Raw genomic sequence first — 21,098 nt, forward strand, 5'->3', positions numbered from 1 at the left:
AATAATATATATATACATACACACACACACATACATACATACACACACACACGTATATGTGTATATATACGTATATAAGTGTGTGTGTGTGTGTGTGTGTGTGTGTGTGTGTGTGTGTATATATATATATATATATATATATATATATATATATATGTATGTAATACAGAGTACAATCCCTAAAAGTAAATTATCTGTTGTTCACATAAAACTAATGGTATTGCCCTTTTAAACTAATGATCAGCTCTCCAGGCAGTGGAGAATGGCCTGAATAACCAAAGCACATTCCCGACCATTTGTACTGTATTTGGATACAGTGCTTTCCCTGATAATGTCCCACTTAAAGGAAGGACTCCATTCAGATCAGTTGAGGTACTGTACAGCAAGATTAATCTAAATGAGTTAGTGGTCAGTCAATCCTGTTAAAGAAGAAAATTAAAGAGAAAACAAAAAATATATTATAATTTTGCCAAAAAATCCATAATCAGTTTCCTTTTTTTAAGATGTAGAGGTTTAACATTTTCTTTTAAACTATTTTCATTCAAACTATTCTAAAAAGAGAGTTCAGAGATTCCTTCTTTTTCATAATGACCACTTAACATAAATGGCTGTACTCTCTATGAATGATAATGTGTGTGTACTTAAGCAGCTCGCTTTTCCCATTTCCAGGACTTTGCTTAATGCTTTAACACTTAATTCTAGTGAGGGATTCCACACATGGAAGGTATTAACTTTCTAACACACCGATTAAATGTTTCAGCAAATGTAAAGAACTTAAAGACATTCAGAGAAAATGAATAGCAGGAAGGCAAAAGTGTTTATCATTTTAAAGAATGCTTTTTGAAAGTTCAATACATTCATGTCGCCATGGCTTTCAATGATTTGTTGAAATGACTGTGGCCATTGTTGTACAGGCAAATTGCCAAATACAGGCTCAGAAACAGTGTGTGGCGTTAGCTTTAACACTTTCAAGGAAAAAAAATATATATATTAGGTGATGCTTATTGATCCATTTTAGATTACACTAACAAAAGTACAGCATATCGAGCATCAAGTTCGATTTTAAGGAGTCGACTGTATTTAACAAAGAAACTAGCAACCTCGGGAATAAATTAATAGGGGTGCCCAACAATTTTCTTCATCTTTAATGCCTCCTTAAGTTATAGTGGAAATTGTGTGAAGCAAATTACATTACATATTACAAAGCTGTCATTCTAAACCCCTATCCCATTTTTGGCATGTCTGGGTCTATATAGCCTACATGCATACATTCATGCATATATCAATAAATACATACCAAAACCTCAACTGAGACATACTGTACATTAGTATTGTCTTCAAAATTAATAAACATTTTGCTTTTTTGTCTGGTCGGTGCTAGAGAATTCAGTGGAAATGGTTTCACACAATGTTTACACAATGTTTTAATTAACACACTCAAACCTACTTTATCTTTAACTGAAAAATAGTAATTCAAGAAATTACAGACTACATAAAACTACAGAAGACAGTATTTAGGTGCATACCAGATATGACCCATCATCACATTGCCAATACTGGAACAAGTGGTTTGAAATGACTGTGAGAAGCATGATTTGAATGCAAATCATTGGGCTGATCAGGTGAGGCATGTTCAGAGGCTGTATGACTATTCAGAAAGGGTGGCAGTGCACAGAACAGTTTAATATAACAGTGTAGTCCCTTTATGGAGTTAGAGAAAGAGTGAGTCAGAAGATGCGAGTCTCCTGGGAGCTACAGTAATGGAAGGAAACGTATGGACAGCGTACCCCAGATTGCCCTTCATTAGAAAGTGGAGCAGGAAGGTGAAGGAAGTCAGTTTTGTTCCAGGGTCTGGATACCTTTGTTTCTGAGGAACACAGCTGTGTCTGAAGAGAAGGGCCAAGTGTGTGTAAGAGACAGAGAAAGGAATAGAGAACTGGATGGTGAGTTAGGTCAGTCCGGGTCAGTCAGATCCCCTTCTGGTCCCAGTGTTAACACTTTCTGGAAGCTTCTCATCAGTGCTATGTTGCTCCATGTTTGCATGCTTGTGTAAAGACTTTAAGTGGGAGATACCGAATCTACAAATACACTAATGGTTTAAAGAATAAATGTATATTCTGAACTTTACAACAATTGTCATCACTAAGATTTGGGGGAGAAAAAAAAAAAAAAAAAGGAAAATTAATATATAAAAAAAAGACAAAGGGATGAGGCCAGCAGGTCAGTATTAAGTCTATATCTAATGCATTTTAAAATCTATCAGAATTGATTTGGTTTGCAAGGACTACTGTCAACTGACTTCAAATATGACAAAAAAAAAAAATGAATGAATAAACTAATGATATCTTCTCATGAGTACATAACAGCCACAATGTAAAAATAAGAGCAAACTAAAATCTAAAGCAAGCAACGGATATGTGGAGCTAATAATTACTCAATACAGTGATAATGGTTTTTCCATCAGTTAATACTGTCTTTGATGAATCCCATTAGTTATGGTTGTGGGTGGTCTCGTGGCAGTGTAGTCCAATGGGTCCTGGGCAGATCTTACTCCACAGAGGAGACACTCCTTGTTCTTTCTTTGATTTCCTCTCATCTCGTATTTATTGGCTTGCTGGATGGGATTAGCCCCACACATTGCATACAAACTACCATACATTATTAAATACTTATGTTTTCACATATCCTTGTCATCGCTCTAAACGACAGTCAACTGCTATTCCGGACTATTTTAGTCTTTATTAAGTAATATTTATTTATTATTAGTCATCATTAAGCAAACTCCCTTGATCTTCACCATCTGCAGCTATCAGAGCTGTAGGTGGGTACTGTACACTTTCCTGCTGTGTGAGGATTCATTTGTTTTCAAATTAATTTTCTGATTCAACTTTAAGATGACAATATCATATTTCGCAAACATGTCTACATGTCAGGAACTTCATTTGCATAAAAACAAATCCAATAGCTGGCATAACATCTATATAATATATCCTGATGCTTGCAAGGTTACAGATTACATCAGAGAACACATTTCCACTGCTGTAACAGCACTTGTCAGTTTTCTATGGCATGAATTAAAATGCAGCATAGCCATGAGGGTTTATTGTAGGCACGTGAATGAAAATATATCAATAAGATTAAAAATGATGAACACAGCAACAACAGCTTTGACTATGGAAAAAAACATCTGCCTGGTAGTTTTGCACAGTATCAATCTCCAAAACATGCACCTCATACTTGCACTTAAGTGTGTAATGGGGACAGCATTATACAATCCTAACTGCTTGTGGTCTGGGTTCAGAACCATCAAATGAAAGCATAGCAGTGATTGTGGACTTGGAACAAGGCATGAGCAAAGCAACAGTGAGGAGAAACATAGGTGTAGATTTAATCAATCTCCTGGCCTCACCCTGTCCATCAAGTTATGTGACCATAGAGAAATATGATGGCTAATTGAATATAATATTGTATAGAAACATATATACATAGGCAGGCATATATATATATATATATACACACACACATATACACATACACACATTTTCAACTGATTCAGGTGTTTGCATAAATGTCTGTATTGCTAAAAAAAAAAAAAAAAAGTTACATGAAGACTTGTTTTATGTGACCTCTCTCTGTGCACAGCATATAGCATAAATCCCTGCAGTACTGGGTGTTCGGGTCCTTTAATAGAATTAAGTATAGCCACCACTTTGTGGCCGACAGTGGTAAAATTGGGAATCAGGGACTAGTCTATGTAGATAACCTAGTCTGAACATAAACCAACATCCAGCATTTACTTTTTGTATATGCAGACTCCATTTAGACTTGTTTTTTCAATAAACATACAAAACAAATGTATATACGCTTGATCAGTCACTTGATCCAAAACGTTGACTTCTGAATGCAGAAGGTAGCTTTCATGAACAATTTCATATTTCATATTACATCATACAGGATATCAAGTCCCCAGTGTACCAGTGCACAGTTATGGGCTGGGCAATGGTTCTGTGCATTGTTTGTTTTAAAGGAAGTCTAGCCCAACACCACAGTCTAGAAAGGCTATCACCACCTGACTGCTTCCTCTCAAATGCAGAGCTCTGAGGACTGATTAATACCAACTCAGCCCAAATGAATAACACGCATTAAACAAGTCCTGAAGCCAGAGGGACATGCACGTCACATTCATATCGGTCAAACCCCCAGTGGAGTGCACTGACATAGCTCAAAAACATTCTGGACTCAGGCCACAGCAGGTGAAAGGATCCCTAGAGTTTCAGCACTGCAGATTCACATCCAAAACTGCACTCTGCCCTCTAGCTACCTTGTAACTGTCAATATTTGTACAGCAGCTTCCTTTTTTCTGGTTGTAATTGTATTTTTCCAAATCGGTTGCCTTAGATACTGAACATGCTGACATATAAAGAATACCAAAAGTGCCCATGAATACAGTACAATATACTAGAGTATTTGGTTTACTAGAAATCATACTGCACAGTTTTACTCGTGTTCATTACAACATACACTCACCTAAAGGATTATTAGGAACACCTGTTCAATTTCTCATTAATGCAATTATCTAACCAACAAATCACATGGCAGTTGCTTCAATGCATTTAGGGGTGTGGTCCTGGTCAAGACAATCTCCTGAACTCCAAACTGAATGTCTGAATGGGAAAGAAAGGTGATTTAAGCAATTTTGAGCGTGGCATGGTTGTTGGTGCCAGACGGGCCGGTCTGAGTATTTCACAATCTGCTCAGTTACTGGGATTTTCACGCACAACCATTTCTAGGGTTTACAAAGAATGGTGTGAAAAGGGAAAAACATCCAGTATGCGGCAGTCCTGTGGGCGAAAATGCCTTGTTGATGCTAGAGGTCAGAGGAGAATGGGCCGACTGATTCAAGCTGATAGAAGAGCAACTTTGACTGAAATAACCACTCGTTACAACCGAGGTATGCAGCAAAGCATTTGTGAAGCCACAACACGTACAACCTTGAGGCGGATGGGCTACAACAGCAGAAGACCCCACCGGGTACCACTCATCTCCACTACAAATAGGAAAAAGAGGCTACAATTTGCACAAGCTCACCAAAATTGGACAGTTGAAGACTGGAAAAATGTTGCCTGGTCTGATGAGTCTCGATTTCAGAATTTGGCGTAAACAGAATGAGAACATGGATCCATCATGCCTTGTTACCACTGTGCAGGCTGGTGGTGGTGGTGGTGTAATGGTGTGGGGGATGTTTTCTTGGCACACTTTAGGCCCCTTAGTGCCAATTGGGCATCGTTTTAATGCCACGGCCTACCTGAGCATTGTTTCTGACCATGTCCATCCCTTTATGACCACCATGTACCCATCCTCTGATGGCTACTTCCAGCAGGATAATGCACCATGTCACAAAGGTCGAATCATTTCGAATTGGTTTCTTGAACATGACAATGAGTTCACTGTACTAAACTGGCCCCCACAGTCACCAGATCTCAACCCAATAGAGCATCTTTGGGATGTGGTGGAACGGGAGCTTCGTGCCCTGGATGTGCATCCCACAAATCTCCATCAACTGCAAGATGCTATCCTATCAATATGGGCCAACATTTCTAAAGAATGCTTTCAGCACCTTGTTGAATCAATGCCACGTAGAATTAAGGCAGTTCTGAGGGCGAAAGGGGGTCAAACACAGTATTAGTATGGTGTTCCTAATAATCCTTTAGGTGAGTGTATATACACATTGTATTGATTTGTTTTAAATGAATGAAAACATGATGACAATCAGTTATAATAATTAAAAATAAAACAAAACAAAAACTCAGAACACAAAGACAGTCAAATAAGGCTTTGTAATTAACGGCCAAGATCTCAATGCCAGCAAGCTCCAATATCTTTTTAATTTTCAATTCCAGGCACAAGACTCTGAGGTTTGACTAGGTTCAAATGTTTCAGTTCAACCCCATGCAATTCCATTTGTTCCATCAGTAATCCAAATCAATATTTTGCTTCCTGCATCATGCTGTACTGTTGACCTTGCCAGCATGTGCATTTTACATATAAATTAAAACTATGTTGCTTGGTGACCTCTTCCAGGAAAAATGGGTCCTTACATTTTCTTAAGACCTGAAATTACATTTCTGTGAACGGAGGTTAGAAAAGAGACACTATTTCTTGAACTGCCAGGTCGCTACCCATTTCACCAAGTCAGGTGGACAACCACCAGCGAGGCCACCGAGAGAGTGAAATACCCCATGACAGCTGCTCGAGTTATTAGCAGCTCAACTCCCTTGTTTAGCGTTAGTCCCTTTAGGAACCGCGGACAGCTTGATTCCAAACAATTCAAGGTGTCATCACAGCCATGACTTCCTGGAGACAAGGGATTTGCACACAGGCACATTCGAAGAACAAACAGTTGCAGACACATGCCATTGCTGATGAGAATACCATGGCAAGTTTAGTAACGGTGATCTGTGGAGTTCACTGCCCACCAAATTACCCCCAGCTCGCTGACTGACAGGGCTGCTCCAATGGCTCCCAAAGTGAGAGGTACAGAGGACAGTCTCAAGGCCTGAGGGTAAATTATTTATTTTGCTGGCTTTGTATTTATAGCACCAGAGGCCTACGGTTAGGTAGTTTGTGTATTAGTGTCATATCGACAAGCTACTCTTTTGAAACAGTTGAAACATCCACATGTAACATGAGAGGGGCACTTCTGTAAACAGGCTTTGTGGCACTGTGCGTTTTTTTTTGTTTTGTTCTGCCTACACTACAGTCACTGAAAAAACTTACTTGCTTTCCCATTTGTGAATTCATTGTGATCACTGTCGCTGACTGCAACCTTCTCGTACTTGCCATGTCCGGTCACAACAAACTTGTACCTTTTACCAGAAGGGGTACCCTGAAGAAAAACGGAACAGGAAAGGGTTCATATAAAGTGTCATGACATTAAAGTAGGTCAAAAGATAACTGCTGAATGTTTATGTTTTTCTTTTGTGTGGAACGTTACATGTATGAAAGAAAAGGGGGGGGGGGGGGAAATTACCTCACAGTTCGCGTATAATACATTCATAATGAACTAGGACAATTCTGATAAAATTGTTAGTTTAGAGATTGTAATTGTCAGTTTATAACAGATTCATTAAGAAATTGGTTAGTGTGGAAGTATACATTTATGAAGTGTGAACATATAGGAACAAGGCCATTGATCATAACACGCATTTAATCATTACTGCATGTTGGTTAGAACCTGGTTTCAAAACATTTATGCTTGTAATTTGTCACTCTAAGGTCTTAGCTCATTTTAAACATGAAAATAAAGAAAATCTTAAAAACACTAATTCATAGGTATTCTTAGGAGTTTTTAATAATCAATAAAGCTTTTTGATTTATGAAGTGAGGTTACTTATTCCATATAATAGATGGCTTACTTTCACTGTCGACGCTGACTTAGCAGAAGAAGTGTCCGTTTTGGTTTCCCACAAGTTCTTTTTGTGTAAAACATCACCTGCTTTAATATCCTGGAACAACAACAAAGACAAATTAACTTTAAAGCACCACTGGGACAAGGTAAACCACCTACACAATAACCATATTCTTGCCTATCACTGTTTGAAAGTGATGGGTAATATTTTAAAGAATGCTTTTTCCAAATTGTCATGTCACAATAACATTAATTTAGAGAGCCCAAAAGGTGTAAATATGGTACAATCCAATAATAATAATAGTAAACCCTGAGATAATGCTGCCTCAATGGATTTAATTTCCCACCTAATATCACATCTGTAAACTTCAACATGTATATAAACAAAACTAGAAACATGAATAACATATATATATATATATATATATATATATATATATATATATATATATATATATATATATATATATATATATATATATATATATATATATAATGTTAGTTAAGGTTTAAAATTTCAGATTTGCAATGTTAGGAGCACTGGTGGAGACCCTTTGTTCCAAGCTATGCATGCAAGATATTAAAAAATGATTTTAATGTTTCCACATGGTGGCAGCCTCTCTTCGAAACAGTAAGGGTTTGTTTAAAAGGAGAAGAAAAATAAATCCAAGGTATATATAATGGGTTTCAAAAGTTTACAAGGAGAAGTTCTTTTTTGCATAACCTTGTGGTATTTCTAAAAAAAACAAAAAAACTGCACAGTCATTTGTGAAAACACAAAATTACATTGAAACTGCAGCAACAGCTAACTTAAAAAGGTAAATTAAGATATTGTCTACACTGAATCTGGAAAATCCAAAGACAAACAAGCTAATTCCTCAAAATTGATCACAACGCTGAACTGAGACTCATAGGTCTTCGTTTCAAACAGCAAAATCCACTAATCTCTATAAAGACTTAGAGACTGGCCTTAATAGTGGCAGATCTAGTGAATTTGACCTGACCAATACAGGCTCTTAGAACTCCAGTTCTGAACAGAAAAAGGTAAGAGAAATGCAATTCAAAGCCAAAAGAAACAGAAAAGCACACTGACATTGTAAAAATGAACTATCCCAGTTAGCTTAACAAAACTCAATAAGTCTGATAAATTGAAAATGAAGACTTAAGAAGAGGATTGTTATTTTTAAAAGGTTACAAAGTCTTTAACATCCATTGAATGTGCAGCTTGTCTACACAAACACACAGCAATCTATCTAGATCCCTGCAGCTTCGTCTCCTTTGACCAAGTGGGAGAATTTGCCAGTGGTGTGATATCCCAGGAGCAGAAGGTATACAGAGTAACCTCTAGCTCCAGCCTACATTATCTACAAAACATCCCCCTTGGATCAGTAGTGACCAAAATCAGAGAAATGAATGCACCAGGTCCAGTTAAATACATTTTCAACTCATTCACTGCTCTGACCTGCACGCTGCTCAATGTTACACCAAATACCACAAGCTGTTGCAGCAGAAAGTTTGAAGTTTAAACTAAAGTTGAAAATATTGAAATGGGTGAGGGAAAGAGGGAGTCACAGTTACCTTGAAGAAGAGTAAGGAAAGTCCAAGACATGAGGAAAATTGGAATAAGAAAACTGAGGAAAAAGAAAAGGAGATAGAAAGAAGGGGAAAACAGTCAGACATTGTTTTTTTTGTATTTTTTTACTTGCAGTCAGGTACAGCTGTTTGCATAGAATTAATTATTTTATAAGTGGTGGTACTGTTAGTTTACAGTTGAGTGAAAGAGAAAAATGTCCCTGTAGGTTTAATGTATTAATCAGTCATCTTATCTGAACACATTCCGTTTTGAAAAGCTTGAGAACAATCCAATAAAGTGAGAACCATTGTAAGATGTTCCAAATCAGAATTAGCAAAGCCTGATTGACAATACCTACCATGTAGAACAATATTTAGACCTTTGATATTCAGAAGTCACCTGCAGAGCACAGTGTAGATTTCTGTTTTCAAAGCCATTGCAAACTTTCTCACCAATTGGTTTGATATTCAATGAGGTTTTCATCACAAATTTCAAAATTTGTTATCTATTCAGCATTTAACAGCTTCTGTATCATTTCCAGAGTTGAAAATAGCACCAAAAAGTAGATCCTGTTATGAAATTGATATGATTTGTCATGTCTGCCATATCTCCAATCAAAGCATACAAATTGCCATGAATGTTACACAACAGTTCTTGGGAGTGCCACCTTGCTGGTAAGTCTTTAATATTTTGCACAATACCTCAAAAACCTTGTTTAAACTTTTCCTGTTATACAATCAAATAGTGAATGGCTGTATATTGAATTCATGATCTTCAAGGTTTTTTTCATCTATGTAGATATCTTCCAGCTGCATTCTTGACTTACAGCTGGCTTGGAGGGAGAATTCTTGCTGCTACCGTCTGGGTTGCCTTTCACCCACTGAGTAATCAGATCAGCTACTCCAACCTTCAGGCTTTCTGTGTCCTAAGAAAGACGGAAATCAAGCCACTGTTTAGTGAAACAGAAGATCTTGAATTCTCTCAAGCTGCACGACTCTGACTGCAGACTGCACTGGTGTACATCTGTGGCCACAAAAGAGTGTGTACAGTACAGGAAGTTAATGGAACAGACTAAGTCGAGGCCACACTTCATGGGTTTAGCTGTGCATACATGGGAGGTTTGTCGATTTTCATATTTGTACTTCAGAGGGAAAAAAAAGAGGCCGCAGTGTGTCCGTTCAATTGGTTCTTTTGAAGTGTACAAATGCTACACCTGCCCTGGATTGCAAAGCCATTTTGTTCATCATTCAGAATGCCACAGAAGTGGTGAACCAGTGGTAAACAACAGCTCACAGATGCTATGTGATACCCTCAAAGAGTTTGATACAAATTTTAGAGGGGGCATGTGAAAACAAACACTGCAGGTCTGAGGTCTTCAGATGTTAATGCCATTACTCACAAAATTGATAACTTTTCCTCTCCCCCAAGTAGAGGCATTGTAGTTTTCTGCATACTTTAAGCAACCATGTTGAAAATGTTTTTGTTTTTTAATTATTTATTGGGAGGAGACTGACATATTACTAGTGTTATGGGACCAGTGAAAAGAACCACTATTTTGTGTAAAACAAACATGTTTTGAAGACTCAAATACATGAGATAAATGGAAACGATTCTTTCAACTAGCCAAACAATTTCAGGATTATTATTCGGTCCAGCCCTGCATACTTGCATTTTGAAGAGTTAACTTCCATAAGGATTGATATCTCATAGGGGATTTGAATTAACTCAATTTCCAACTTTCACATGCTACACTACAAACCAGCACTGCCTTGGTCTGAGAGTGGTTCCCCATACATATCCTCTCCGAGCCAGCTGGAATGTGCGTTATCTGAATGGTGCTCAGCTCTGTGTTACTCTTACCTCTTATTGTACAGTACCTGCTTACACACAAGCATCAGTCATGAGGACATTGTATTGCGGTTATAGACGGTAGACTGAAATCAGGACAGCAGAGTCCCTGACCACCTTCCAGCGATTACTCAAGACACCTATACAGACTGTACCTGTCATTTTGCTCTTTTTCCCCTGCAGGGTTCAGCTATCCTGTTAAATTGCACTTTATCTAGGTTTCATTGTACAACTTGCTTTTACATTGCTAGTACTCGTGTTGTTTAACATTGTTAATCCATATGTCCCTTTCCACTGAGCCATTAACTATGACTTCACATCTTGTCTGCAATTATTAGCTCATAAATCTAGATTGAAGGACTTTTATTAACTGTACATACCTCGTATGCACTTATGTAATTTTGAACTTGTAATTTGTACTACTATGCTTTGATCTGTAATTCTAGACTATTGCACTTTTATAATGCTGTTATGTTTTGTAAGTCGCCCTGGATAAGGGCGTTTGCTAATAAATAAATAATAATAAATAAATTATTATTTATTATGAGGTGACTAAACAATATGTCAGTGATCGCCACTTGCCTTGGAGGGGGTGCCTTTGGTTGAGGACTGGCTCCAGCCTTCTCCAGCCTCAAATAAATACTTCTTGGAGGAGATGGGCTCAGAGGGGTTTGGGATATCCATCAGAGTCTGTTTTGCTGCTTTGGCTTCCTTGGTAGAGATCTGTAAACAACAGGCACGTAACCCATGTGTGTAATTACTGTTGCTGTTATCAAGTAAAAAAGCAAAAAGATAATTCCATCCATATCTCCACAAATAATCTTTTTTTTTTCTCCTACAAGTAAGTTTTTCATGTCTATCAGAACTGCATATTCATAGGTACAGGTTAAGACTCCTTTGTATAAAAACAAATTAATACGGGGGCTTGTACAGATCCCAGCAGAAAACACATTTCTGCAGTTAATGGCAAAACATTTCTAAGGAATTAATTTAAACCCTTAAAGCTTCATGGAGCAAATGCAGGGTGAAGGGCATTTACAATGTTTATGGGTGTGTGTGGAGGGGGGAAGTTCTCTCTAAAAGAAAAACAAGATGCTTTAAAGATCACAGCAGAGGTACAGAACGGTTACTAAGGGTGGGAGAAAATGAAAGGCAATGTTACGGTACTGGCCGTATAGTTAATGTGTAGGCCTGAGCTTTTCACATGATCTCAGAGGTTGCAGGCGATGACCTCATCTCTAAATACCACAACTCCAACATCTGCTGAGCACAGACACACTGTAATAAAAGACCCCAGATGGTAATTTCTGAATTGTATAGGATCTCTCCTCAAAACTACACATCATTGTTGCAGTATGGATGATATATTTCCAGAGAATGCAGTTAATCAAACCAAGTGAAGGTCTAGTCTAGCCCGGGGAACTTATAAGAATGAACACCACTGGGGGGGTGGGGGAGACCTGGGCCTTTGGCCAGCGGTTAACTTGCTGCAGTTCAGATGAAGAAAATACCTTCTAATTAAATGGGTGCTGTCGCCCATTTCAAGATCAAAGGGCTGGTTAAAATACCCAAGGGGGAGGTGGAGTGATATCACAAAGGGTGGCCAAGGAGGTGAAATATGCACTGCCTCATGGAAACATACTTTAACTGCCATATTTGTAATTCATCTTTGAGTTTGTCATTGTTGCGGAGTTGTTTTGGTTATTGGTACAACTTTCCTGCTATAATGTGGAGCACTGAATAAAAATGGCTAATACAGTGAGGGAAAAAAGTATTTGATGCCCTGCTGATTTTGTACGTTTGCCCACTGACAAAGAAATGATCAGTCTATAATTTTAATGGTGGGTGTATTTCCCTCATTAACATGCAAATCAATTTATAACTTTTTTGAAATGCGTTTTTCTGGATTTTTTTGTTGTTATTCTGTCTCTCACTGTTAAAATACACCTACCATTAAAATTATAGACTGATCATTTCTTTGTCAGTGGGCAAACGTACAAAATCAGCAGGGGATCAAATACTTTTCTCCCCTCACTGTATGAATCTAGAAGTCCTAAATGAAGTACAACCACGAATATGGCTAGCTGATCCACTACAGACATCTACTACTAAATCTCCACAGCTATAAGGATGTCTTGCAGGGCCCTCCTTCTTTGAAACATGTAAAACATGTAATGCTACTTGATTTTGAAGAACTGCTACAGTATGGAAATACTACAGATTCACATTATTAAGATGACAATACTCCCTTCCCTTTACCAGTCCCCCTTTCATTACTTATTATGACTGCCTACAGCCACAAAAAGGAAGTACATTAACAGTATGCTTATATAATGTAAATTAAGTATATAAGTACAAATTATGAAATCAAATATGAGCCCCCCTACTGATAGTGAACAACAAAACTGTACTTCATGGGTTACATTCATGAGTAGAAGAAATAAGCACCTATCAAACCAGAGAGCTGCCATTGAGCTATAGATTTTGATTAGCAGATGGGTCAAATTTAATCCCAGCCTAAGTATATATTGGGCTGATCTCACAGACCCAAACGCACTGGTCATGAAATACCCAATGTTATTTTAGGCAGAATAGACCTAGACTAGTGCTAGGTCAGGGAGTATAATAAACGTTTGCTGATACTGTACCGAATACTACTTCATTTCTGTAAGGGACATCTCACTGGAATAGCTATACATTCAAACCCAAAACTTTCCTTTCCAAAATTAATTTAGCAAATCAGGTACAAACACCTTCACCTGTGACAAAGCCATACAGGCATTTCACAGACAGCAGCCCACAGAAAGGTAGCTGCAACTAAAGGTCAGTTCACAGATGGTGCTATATTGTCTGAGCCTCCGACAAAAGTGTGAGAATATAAATAAGGAAATTGGTGGGGAGGGTTAAATTGAACTGACAGCAACAATCAGTGTTGCACTGTTAGTTCAGCTCATTCGTGTGAGCATTTGTCCTTAACTGAAAATGAGATGGGCAAACCTATTACAATATCTGTTCAAAATCATGACAGCGGCATGTGAGTTACAGCTAGTTCTTAGCAAACCATATTGACGGGAAACATGTTCATACAAGGTGCCCAAAAAGATGAATCAATCTGGCTTAGCAGGGGGCGTAGCAGGTTGACGTTACTAAGGCAAAGGATTACCTCAATGGCGTGAGCGTACTGCTCCAGCTTGTCATCAATCTTGGAGATTGGCACGGGGGGCTGTGTCTTCTTAATGCTGTTACTGTTTCAAAAGAAAGCTGATTCATTAGTGGATGTGAAATTCAACAACAACAACACAAAAAAAAGGGCCCAGTACAAAACTCAATACTATTTCTCAACGTGATTTTTTTTCTCCACATTATGAAATGTGAGACTTATGTACACCTATTAAAAAGGGACTGTAAACTGCTATTCAAAGGAAAAGATGATTAAATCTATCTGCTGCTAAAATGATAAGCATTGCAAAAACACCTCTGTAATTGTAAATGTCCTTAGAGGGAATTACTATAACAGTACTCGTGCTTTGCACTAGTCCAAATATAGTTTATACTGCTTCTTCAAAAAAAAACTTAGCACATCAACAAAATCATTCTGACCTTGTTTCTGAACTTCTGTTGGATGGGAAGTTCAAATCTCCCAGATATACCTAATCACATTCTACTATGATGACATGTTGACAGTGAATATAAGCATGAATCATTCATGACAGGACACAGATGATTCATCAGACATTCAAAGACTCACACTGCTTCTCTGAGTAATGTTTTAAGAAATCAATGCCATACATGACAGACTCTTTAAAGTCTTTAAAGTCAGGAAAGCAATGACGAATCTGCGATGAGAAAAGGTGTCTGGATCAGACCAATGATGTAATGCTTCAACAGAAAGAAATAAAAGGAAAAGGGGATCTGTCTCATCATGTAAAACATTTAAATTACGTAATTCAGTTCAGGTATTTGTTCTCAGGTCCTTGTCTGTTTATCAGAAGAAGAAGAAGGTTTTCATCATGATCTCACATCAGAGACCTACCTCTGTTGAAATGAGTCTCAGATGGAGCCCATGGCTGCTATATGGATACAATCAATTACATAGTAGGATCTGATAAGACTCTCAGATGCATCTATAAGGAAGGGTCTGGCTGATGCAGGAATAAGAAGTGTATAGGTAAAAAAAAAGGTTGTGTTTTGATGTTCTATATCTATAGAGATTTTAACTTCCTGAAAGCAGAGTGCTGACCTTAATGGAATAACTAAAGTGTCTATATATTTCATAGGGATACTGATAGAGCCTGACCTATAACTCAAGAGGAAAGCCGATCATGCACAAATACAAATGTGCATTTGGGAATGCTTTAATGATACAGTAAAATAAACAAAGTCACAAAGCATGTATCTTTTGGTTTATTTTAATTTCCAACGTTGCCAAACCTGATTAATCTTCAAGCCTAAATGCTTTCACATGCAAGAACTGAAATTTAATCTGGCACAAAATCCTTTAATGGATTTTGTACATTGTGCTGAAATACTGTCACACCTTATGATGTCATTACCATGTCATTTAGGTCTTTGCCTACACTTGCCAGATCTTAGACCATATTGGAGGTCTGTGTAGCTATAGCACTTCTTACGAAATTCTCTTTCATGTTGGTTAAGTTGCATTTCTTGTTTCCAGTTATTATGCTATAGATAAAACTGCAAGCCATAAAACACAAGTGTTGTAACCAACAGCAATACACAGCATAAAGGGAATGGGAAGAGACTAAGGGCCATTTATTTAAAGCAATGATCCCTAGCTGAAATCTTGCATAATCCAAGATGAGTCTTGTCTTTATTGTAACACCAAAGAAAATGACAAATTTACTTTTGCAAGGATTTTGATATAGTACTCATCCCTGGAGGAAATAAATGTGCTTTGAAAATGTTTTCATTTATATTGCTCTCAAGATGTGCTTGTTATATACAATGTTTTCAGAGGGATTAGATGACTGATTGCTGTTCTGGATATACAAAATAAGAAAATATACATTTTTTGGCGAATGAAGAAAAGGTATTTTGTGTTTAATGTTAGTCATGGCAAATGTACAGCAACTGCGTGAGCTAAACCCTCATTAATCTTACAGACAAGAGTTTCACAAGTTATGAATCACTTTGCCTATCGCTGGAGAACTGCAGCTGTAGACTGAATCTATGAGTCTGAAATAATGTTTTACTTTGGGGATTGTTTTACTGTCTGATTAAGGCCATTGATCAGGGAAATTAATTGGCATTCAAAAATGCACTTTTCAGCTGCCATAATTCAAAACGATCAGGTAGGAGAGGCTGTTACATGTGAGAAGTGATCGGCAATGATTAGCCTTGATAAGCAAGGACTATAGACAGGCTGGAGCCATGCCATGGTTAAGAGTAATATGTTAAAAGACACCATAACAAGATAATGACTTAACATCTGGTTACTATTAACTAACCTCAACCATGGCTGACAAATGTGTAAACCATTATGCACAAAAAAGACCCATGTCGACCTGGAAGTTCTTGTCCAGTTTTATTCAATCTTGACTCCGGGTTACATCTTTGGTCTTTAGGTAGATCAGACACTTTCTACTGTGGGAATCAGATTGATCCCAAGTGATATTGCTGTCAAAAGTTCTTTAGCGAAAGAAACTCACCTTTTCTTTAAGGATCGATTCAAAGATTCTGTTCTCTCTGTAATCTACAAATCAAAGAAGAAAAATCTGTTCAGATCACCAGAACATATGTTGAATTCAGTTGTCGAAACCTTAGTCTTGGGTTATAAAATGAAAACTAATTTATAACTACTTACAGGGACCCTGAAATTAGAATCATTAAATGTGTCATTTTAGAACTCTGTGGTGCTGTTTCTCATTAGGAACAAAACTGTTGTAAACTTAGTATGGTGGTCAACGCTCTCTCAATATGGCCCTATGTGGCCTAATTAGTTATAATCAGCAAATATATTTCATCTTAAAAATTAGAAAGTTTTAAAAGTTAAACAAACGTTTTGAAGTATGCTATGAATGTCTACACACAGCCAAAGTAAGTTGTGTGATCAAACACTGAAGTCCCAAACAAAAAGCATCAGCCTCAGACAGAAGTTATGTGAGCAGTTGTATAAAATCCCCTAAATAAAATATTAAAGTTTGTCTACTGCACTGCCTTCAATGTGTTGAGATACTTTGTGTTACACCATTAAACTCAAGGAATACACAACGGAGAAAGTGCACGGGTTTAAGCAACCAGCCAGACTCAAAAGAACAGTCATGTCCTTTATTATGACCAATATGTATCTATAACTTAAAGTGTAGGCGAATACAGAGACAAATGGTGGGGAAGTGGGAAGGAGATAAAGCTGTAGTTTCTTCTGCTTTGGCAAAGGCCCAAAATAGCACAAGCTAAAACTCAAATGTCAGCTGCATACAAAAAGCCCCTTGCACTATTTTCCTCAGATATCAAAGGGTCTAATGCAAGTTATTGAGGCACCCTTTGAATCCAAACTCACCGAGTATGTATTTTCTGCTGTCACTCTCTCCTCACTCTCATTCTGAAAATACACAGACAAGCATACAGGAAAGCAAGATGAGGGCAACTTGGAAGCAGATGCATGTTCGCTTCTTCACTGACCCATAAGAAGACTGCTATTACACGCATACTATTAAAGACCAAAAACAAAACAAAAAATCCTACAAAAAGGGTTTTGAAAGCTTTGAAAGATTTTTGCTTCCCCAACTACACTAATAATAGTAAGAAACAATTTTTTGAGTTATTACATATTCCACAGCAAACCCTAGGAAAGCCTACCTAACTGCACAACAGAATATATATATATTATAATTTTTTTTTTCCCCCAAGACCTTGCAAAAATCCAATTGTATTTTTTATTTTTGTGAGTATCGAAATTACTGAAATTGTATTACTGAATTTGTGTTTGGAAACCATGAGATGTCCTTTTCTATCCCATAATTAATATTCTGTAAACAAATAAAGTGCAGGCTGTGCTACATTTCCAAAATAGGGGAAAGGATGCAACGCAAACTGGAAAAATTCAAACACTTCAAATTAGGAAGTTAGTAGTACAACACATAAATGCTTTTGTGGTTGTTTAAAACAAACAAAAAGAGCACATGCAACACACAACAGCAAACACTCATTTCCTGAGACGTTATCATGCCATTGCCAGAACAGGAAACCTGAAGACATTTCTTCATTCATTTCTTCACCCTCATTCTTGGTTTTCAACACATGAAGAAATTTAGCAAATGTCTCAACACAAGGGGCAAGAACGCCAGGCCACACACACATGCACAGGGGCCCACCATGCCATTCCACTCTGCTCAACATGAAGAAGCCTCTGCCTGCTGCTGGCACATGTCCATACTAACAGAAGTAATAGAATCGTACATTGGAAAAGCTCATGAGCTTGACATTGAGTGTGATGCAGTGTGGAAGGAGGGTAGTGCTGGTGTATAAAGTGATAGTTGATTTTGTGGACACGAGCACTAGTGAAGCACTACAAAAAGGATTAATTTGGACACACTTGTCAGACAGAGACTGATTTACCAAAGTATGCACATACATATATTTATAACATACACCAAGTCATGTTGCATTTTAAATCAAAAAGAAAAGCATTTTTATAATACATGTCCCTGGATTACTATGGGTTTTGTTTTGTGGCCATGGTCTGATGCATCTGTCTGGATTTTAACTACATTTTATTTGGGCTTAGTAAAACAATATACATTCATTCAATGTATTTCTTGAAAGGAGCCATGAGATCAATATATTCCTACTAATCAAAGCTTGTACTGTACATCAGTAAACATTACATATAGGATAACATGCAATCAAAAGGATGCATCTTACACCTCAGTCACACAGTTGCACTAAAGGTTTCACCACACAAAACTTACAGGATAAAACTGAATAAGCAGTTTCTGTTGAAATGACAAAAACATCCTCAGTATATATGATAAATGGACACATGGCTCTTACTATTATTTTTTAAATATATAATAAGTGCACTATTACTGATTCATACATTCTATCTATTTTGCATGGCAAAGTCCATTTTCAAGGACTAAACTAAACTTGAAGTTTGGTTTATTTTGAAGGAGAATCTGGAACTCCAAGACTGTCCATTTGGGAAACATGAAAAGCCTTTTACTAGGCAAAATTGGACAATGTAATTACAGCACAGTGAATAAATATTAAGGAGAAAACTGAAAATAAAAGGTGCAAAATCAAGAGAATATTCTGTATCTTTCTCTCTAGTTTAATGACAAAACACTACTTTCCACTGCTGACTAAGGTATTAAACCAACACTAAACACATTCATTTTCTACTTCCCCCATATGGTACCTTATCCTAATCTGGATCCGTTGAGGAGATCTGAAGGTCATTACCTTAAAAGTGGGGCTTTTAGGGCTGAGAGGACTGAAGGGTTCGTCTCCTTCAGCACTGGACGTGCTGAGATGTTTCAGTCTCTTCTCTGCAGCTTCCATCCTCCTCTTCTCAATTTCCTCCCTCATGTGTCTCTTCTCCTCCTGGATAGCAGTTGAAAATCAGACAATATGCAACATGGTGTCGGACGCTTTTCCTGTAGTTGTCATTCTAGCTACAGTATCCAGTTACTAAATTAATTTAAAGCAACTCTTTCATTAAAAAGGCTATGGTTTATAGCATATAGCTTAAAATCTGCTGCTAACGTAAGTACCCACATCACTTTTTAGTACCAGAATAATTAGTCAACTAGTTTATAACATAAATAGAAGACAAAAACATTGATAACCTTCCTGGTCCTGCAAAGCCCTAGAACATGTTGGCATTCATTCTGCCCTAGCTCTTCATAACTTAATGGAACCACTTATTGATATTAATCTAAATTAGCCCTTGCAGTTTTAAAGCTACCTATGAAACCAACAGGGTTATTATGGCTGTCCAGGACCAGGACTATTTAATTAACAACCTAAACACATACATAAGCAAGCAATCATGATCAAATCCCTAGGGTGTGCTGAGGCAGGGCGTGTGTGCTACAGCTCACCTCCTCCTTGAGCTGCCTCTCATGCTCATCCTGCTCCCGCTGGCGCTCCTCTTCCTCCCGGACCCTCCGTCGTTCCTCCCTGCGCCGCTTCAGCTCCTCCAGCTCCACCTCAGCCTCGGCCTGCTTCTGCTTCAGCTGCTCATACTCCTGGCTCTCTTTCTCCTGGTGGCTGCGGCGTATCTTCTCCAGCTTCTGCTCCGTCTCCAGGAACACCTCCTGCTCGTCCTCTGCCTCCTGCGACTGGCTGAGGCTCCTGTTGGGGTGGGGGGGAGGATTAAGTGAATAAGTGCATCAGTGTTTGTCTTTTCTATGCTCCTATGCTGCAGACATATCCCTCACTCTAACCATATTAAAATTATCCCAGTCCTGTTTAAGGTATTTTCTCTGAAACAATGCACAGTATCTGTTAATTTAAGGTATCCCTTTAATTTCCCTAAAATATCCTCCCCCTAGTTTCACCTTGTGACTTGTGGTTGTTACCTACGGCATAACCACAAGCTACATTAAAACGACCAAGAAACATCAGACTTCCCTAATCTATGAGAGAACGGGTTATTTGAATTGTTCTGGTTATAGCAGGACTAGGTATAATTAAATAAAATAAATCTACAGTTTCTAGTTGTTATCTACAGTTAATACAGTCTTTATCTAACTACAGCATTAGTGAATTTCTCATCTGTCACCACAAACAGATCACTGGCTCTGTATACGGAGTACTGGAGCCCGTTCATGTATGCTCTGCTCTTTTATACCTTTAGGTTTGCTGCGGTTTTTAGCTTTGTTCTCTGCAGCTTTCTTTGAAATGTGAAGCATCACAAGAGCACTGAAGTGGAACAGAATTGGAGGTACCTCTTTATTCCCCCTTGTCAATCTGTGGGGGCTGCTAAAGTAGTTACACACAGGACTGCTAAGGTCAAGGGCCTCACAGAGCTGGCACATTTCATGCATCTTTTAAAGATGATTATTAAAAAAATAGTTTTGCGGTTACAAATAGTTTAAACTGTACATGTACTATGCTACTGCATCTTTGCAGAGAGGAGATGACAGAATATTTTAAAAAGCAGAAGAGATTTAGAGATTCGTCTCAACCACGCCCAAAGTGAATAGAAAATAAGCGATTTCACGACCAATTTACACGTATACAGACCTTTCACAATGAATGTCTTTTGTTACAGAATATCCTAATTGCTTTACAAATGTACCA

General features: G+C 37.8%; 1 protein-coding gene across 5 annotated transcripts in view; it reads right to left on the reverse strand.

Moving 5' to 3' along the window:
* The window catches only part of lsp1a (lymphocyte specific protein 1 a), a 66,072-nt gene that overhangs the window by 5,433 nt on the left and 39,541 nt on the right, over window positions 1-21,098 (reverse strand). For 2 of the 5 annotated variants that reach the window (XM_066700969.1, XM_066700970.1), the window contains 9 exons: window positions 19,895-20,147; window positions 19,254-19,394; window positions 17,350-17,391; window positions 16,499-16,542; window positions 13,993-14,074; window positions 11,412-11,552; window positions 9,808-9,906; window positions 7,416-7,505; window positions 6,778-6,886 (listed from right to left, as the gene is read on the reverse strand). In XM_066700969.1, the coding sequence (XP_066557066.1) occupies window positions 6,778-6,886; window positions 7,416-7,505; window positions 9,808-9,906; window positions 11,412-11,552; window positions 13,993-14,074; window positions 16,499-16,542; window positions 17,350-17,391; window positions 19,254-19,394; window positions 19,895-20,147 (1,001 nt within the window). The remainder of the gene's footprint in view (window positions 1-6,777; window positions 6,887-7,415; window positions 7,506-9,807; window positions 9,907-11,411; window positions 11,553-13,992; window positions 14,075-16,498; window positions 16,543-17,349; window positions 17,392-19,253; window positions 19,395-19,894; window positions 20,148-21,098) is intronic. The other 3 variants (XM_066700971.1, XM_066700973.1, XM_066700972.1) reach the window with 2 other exon arrangements.

Source organism: Amia ocellicauda, chromosome 4, assembly GCF_036373705.1.
Source record: "Amia ocellicauda isolate fAmiCal2 chromosome 4, fAmiCal2.hap1, whole genome shotgun sequence".
Classification (NCBI taxonomy): domain Eukaryota; kingdom Metazoa; phylum Chordata; class Actinopteri; order Amiiformes; family Amiidae; genus Amia; species Amia ocellicauda.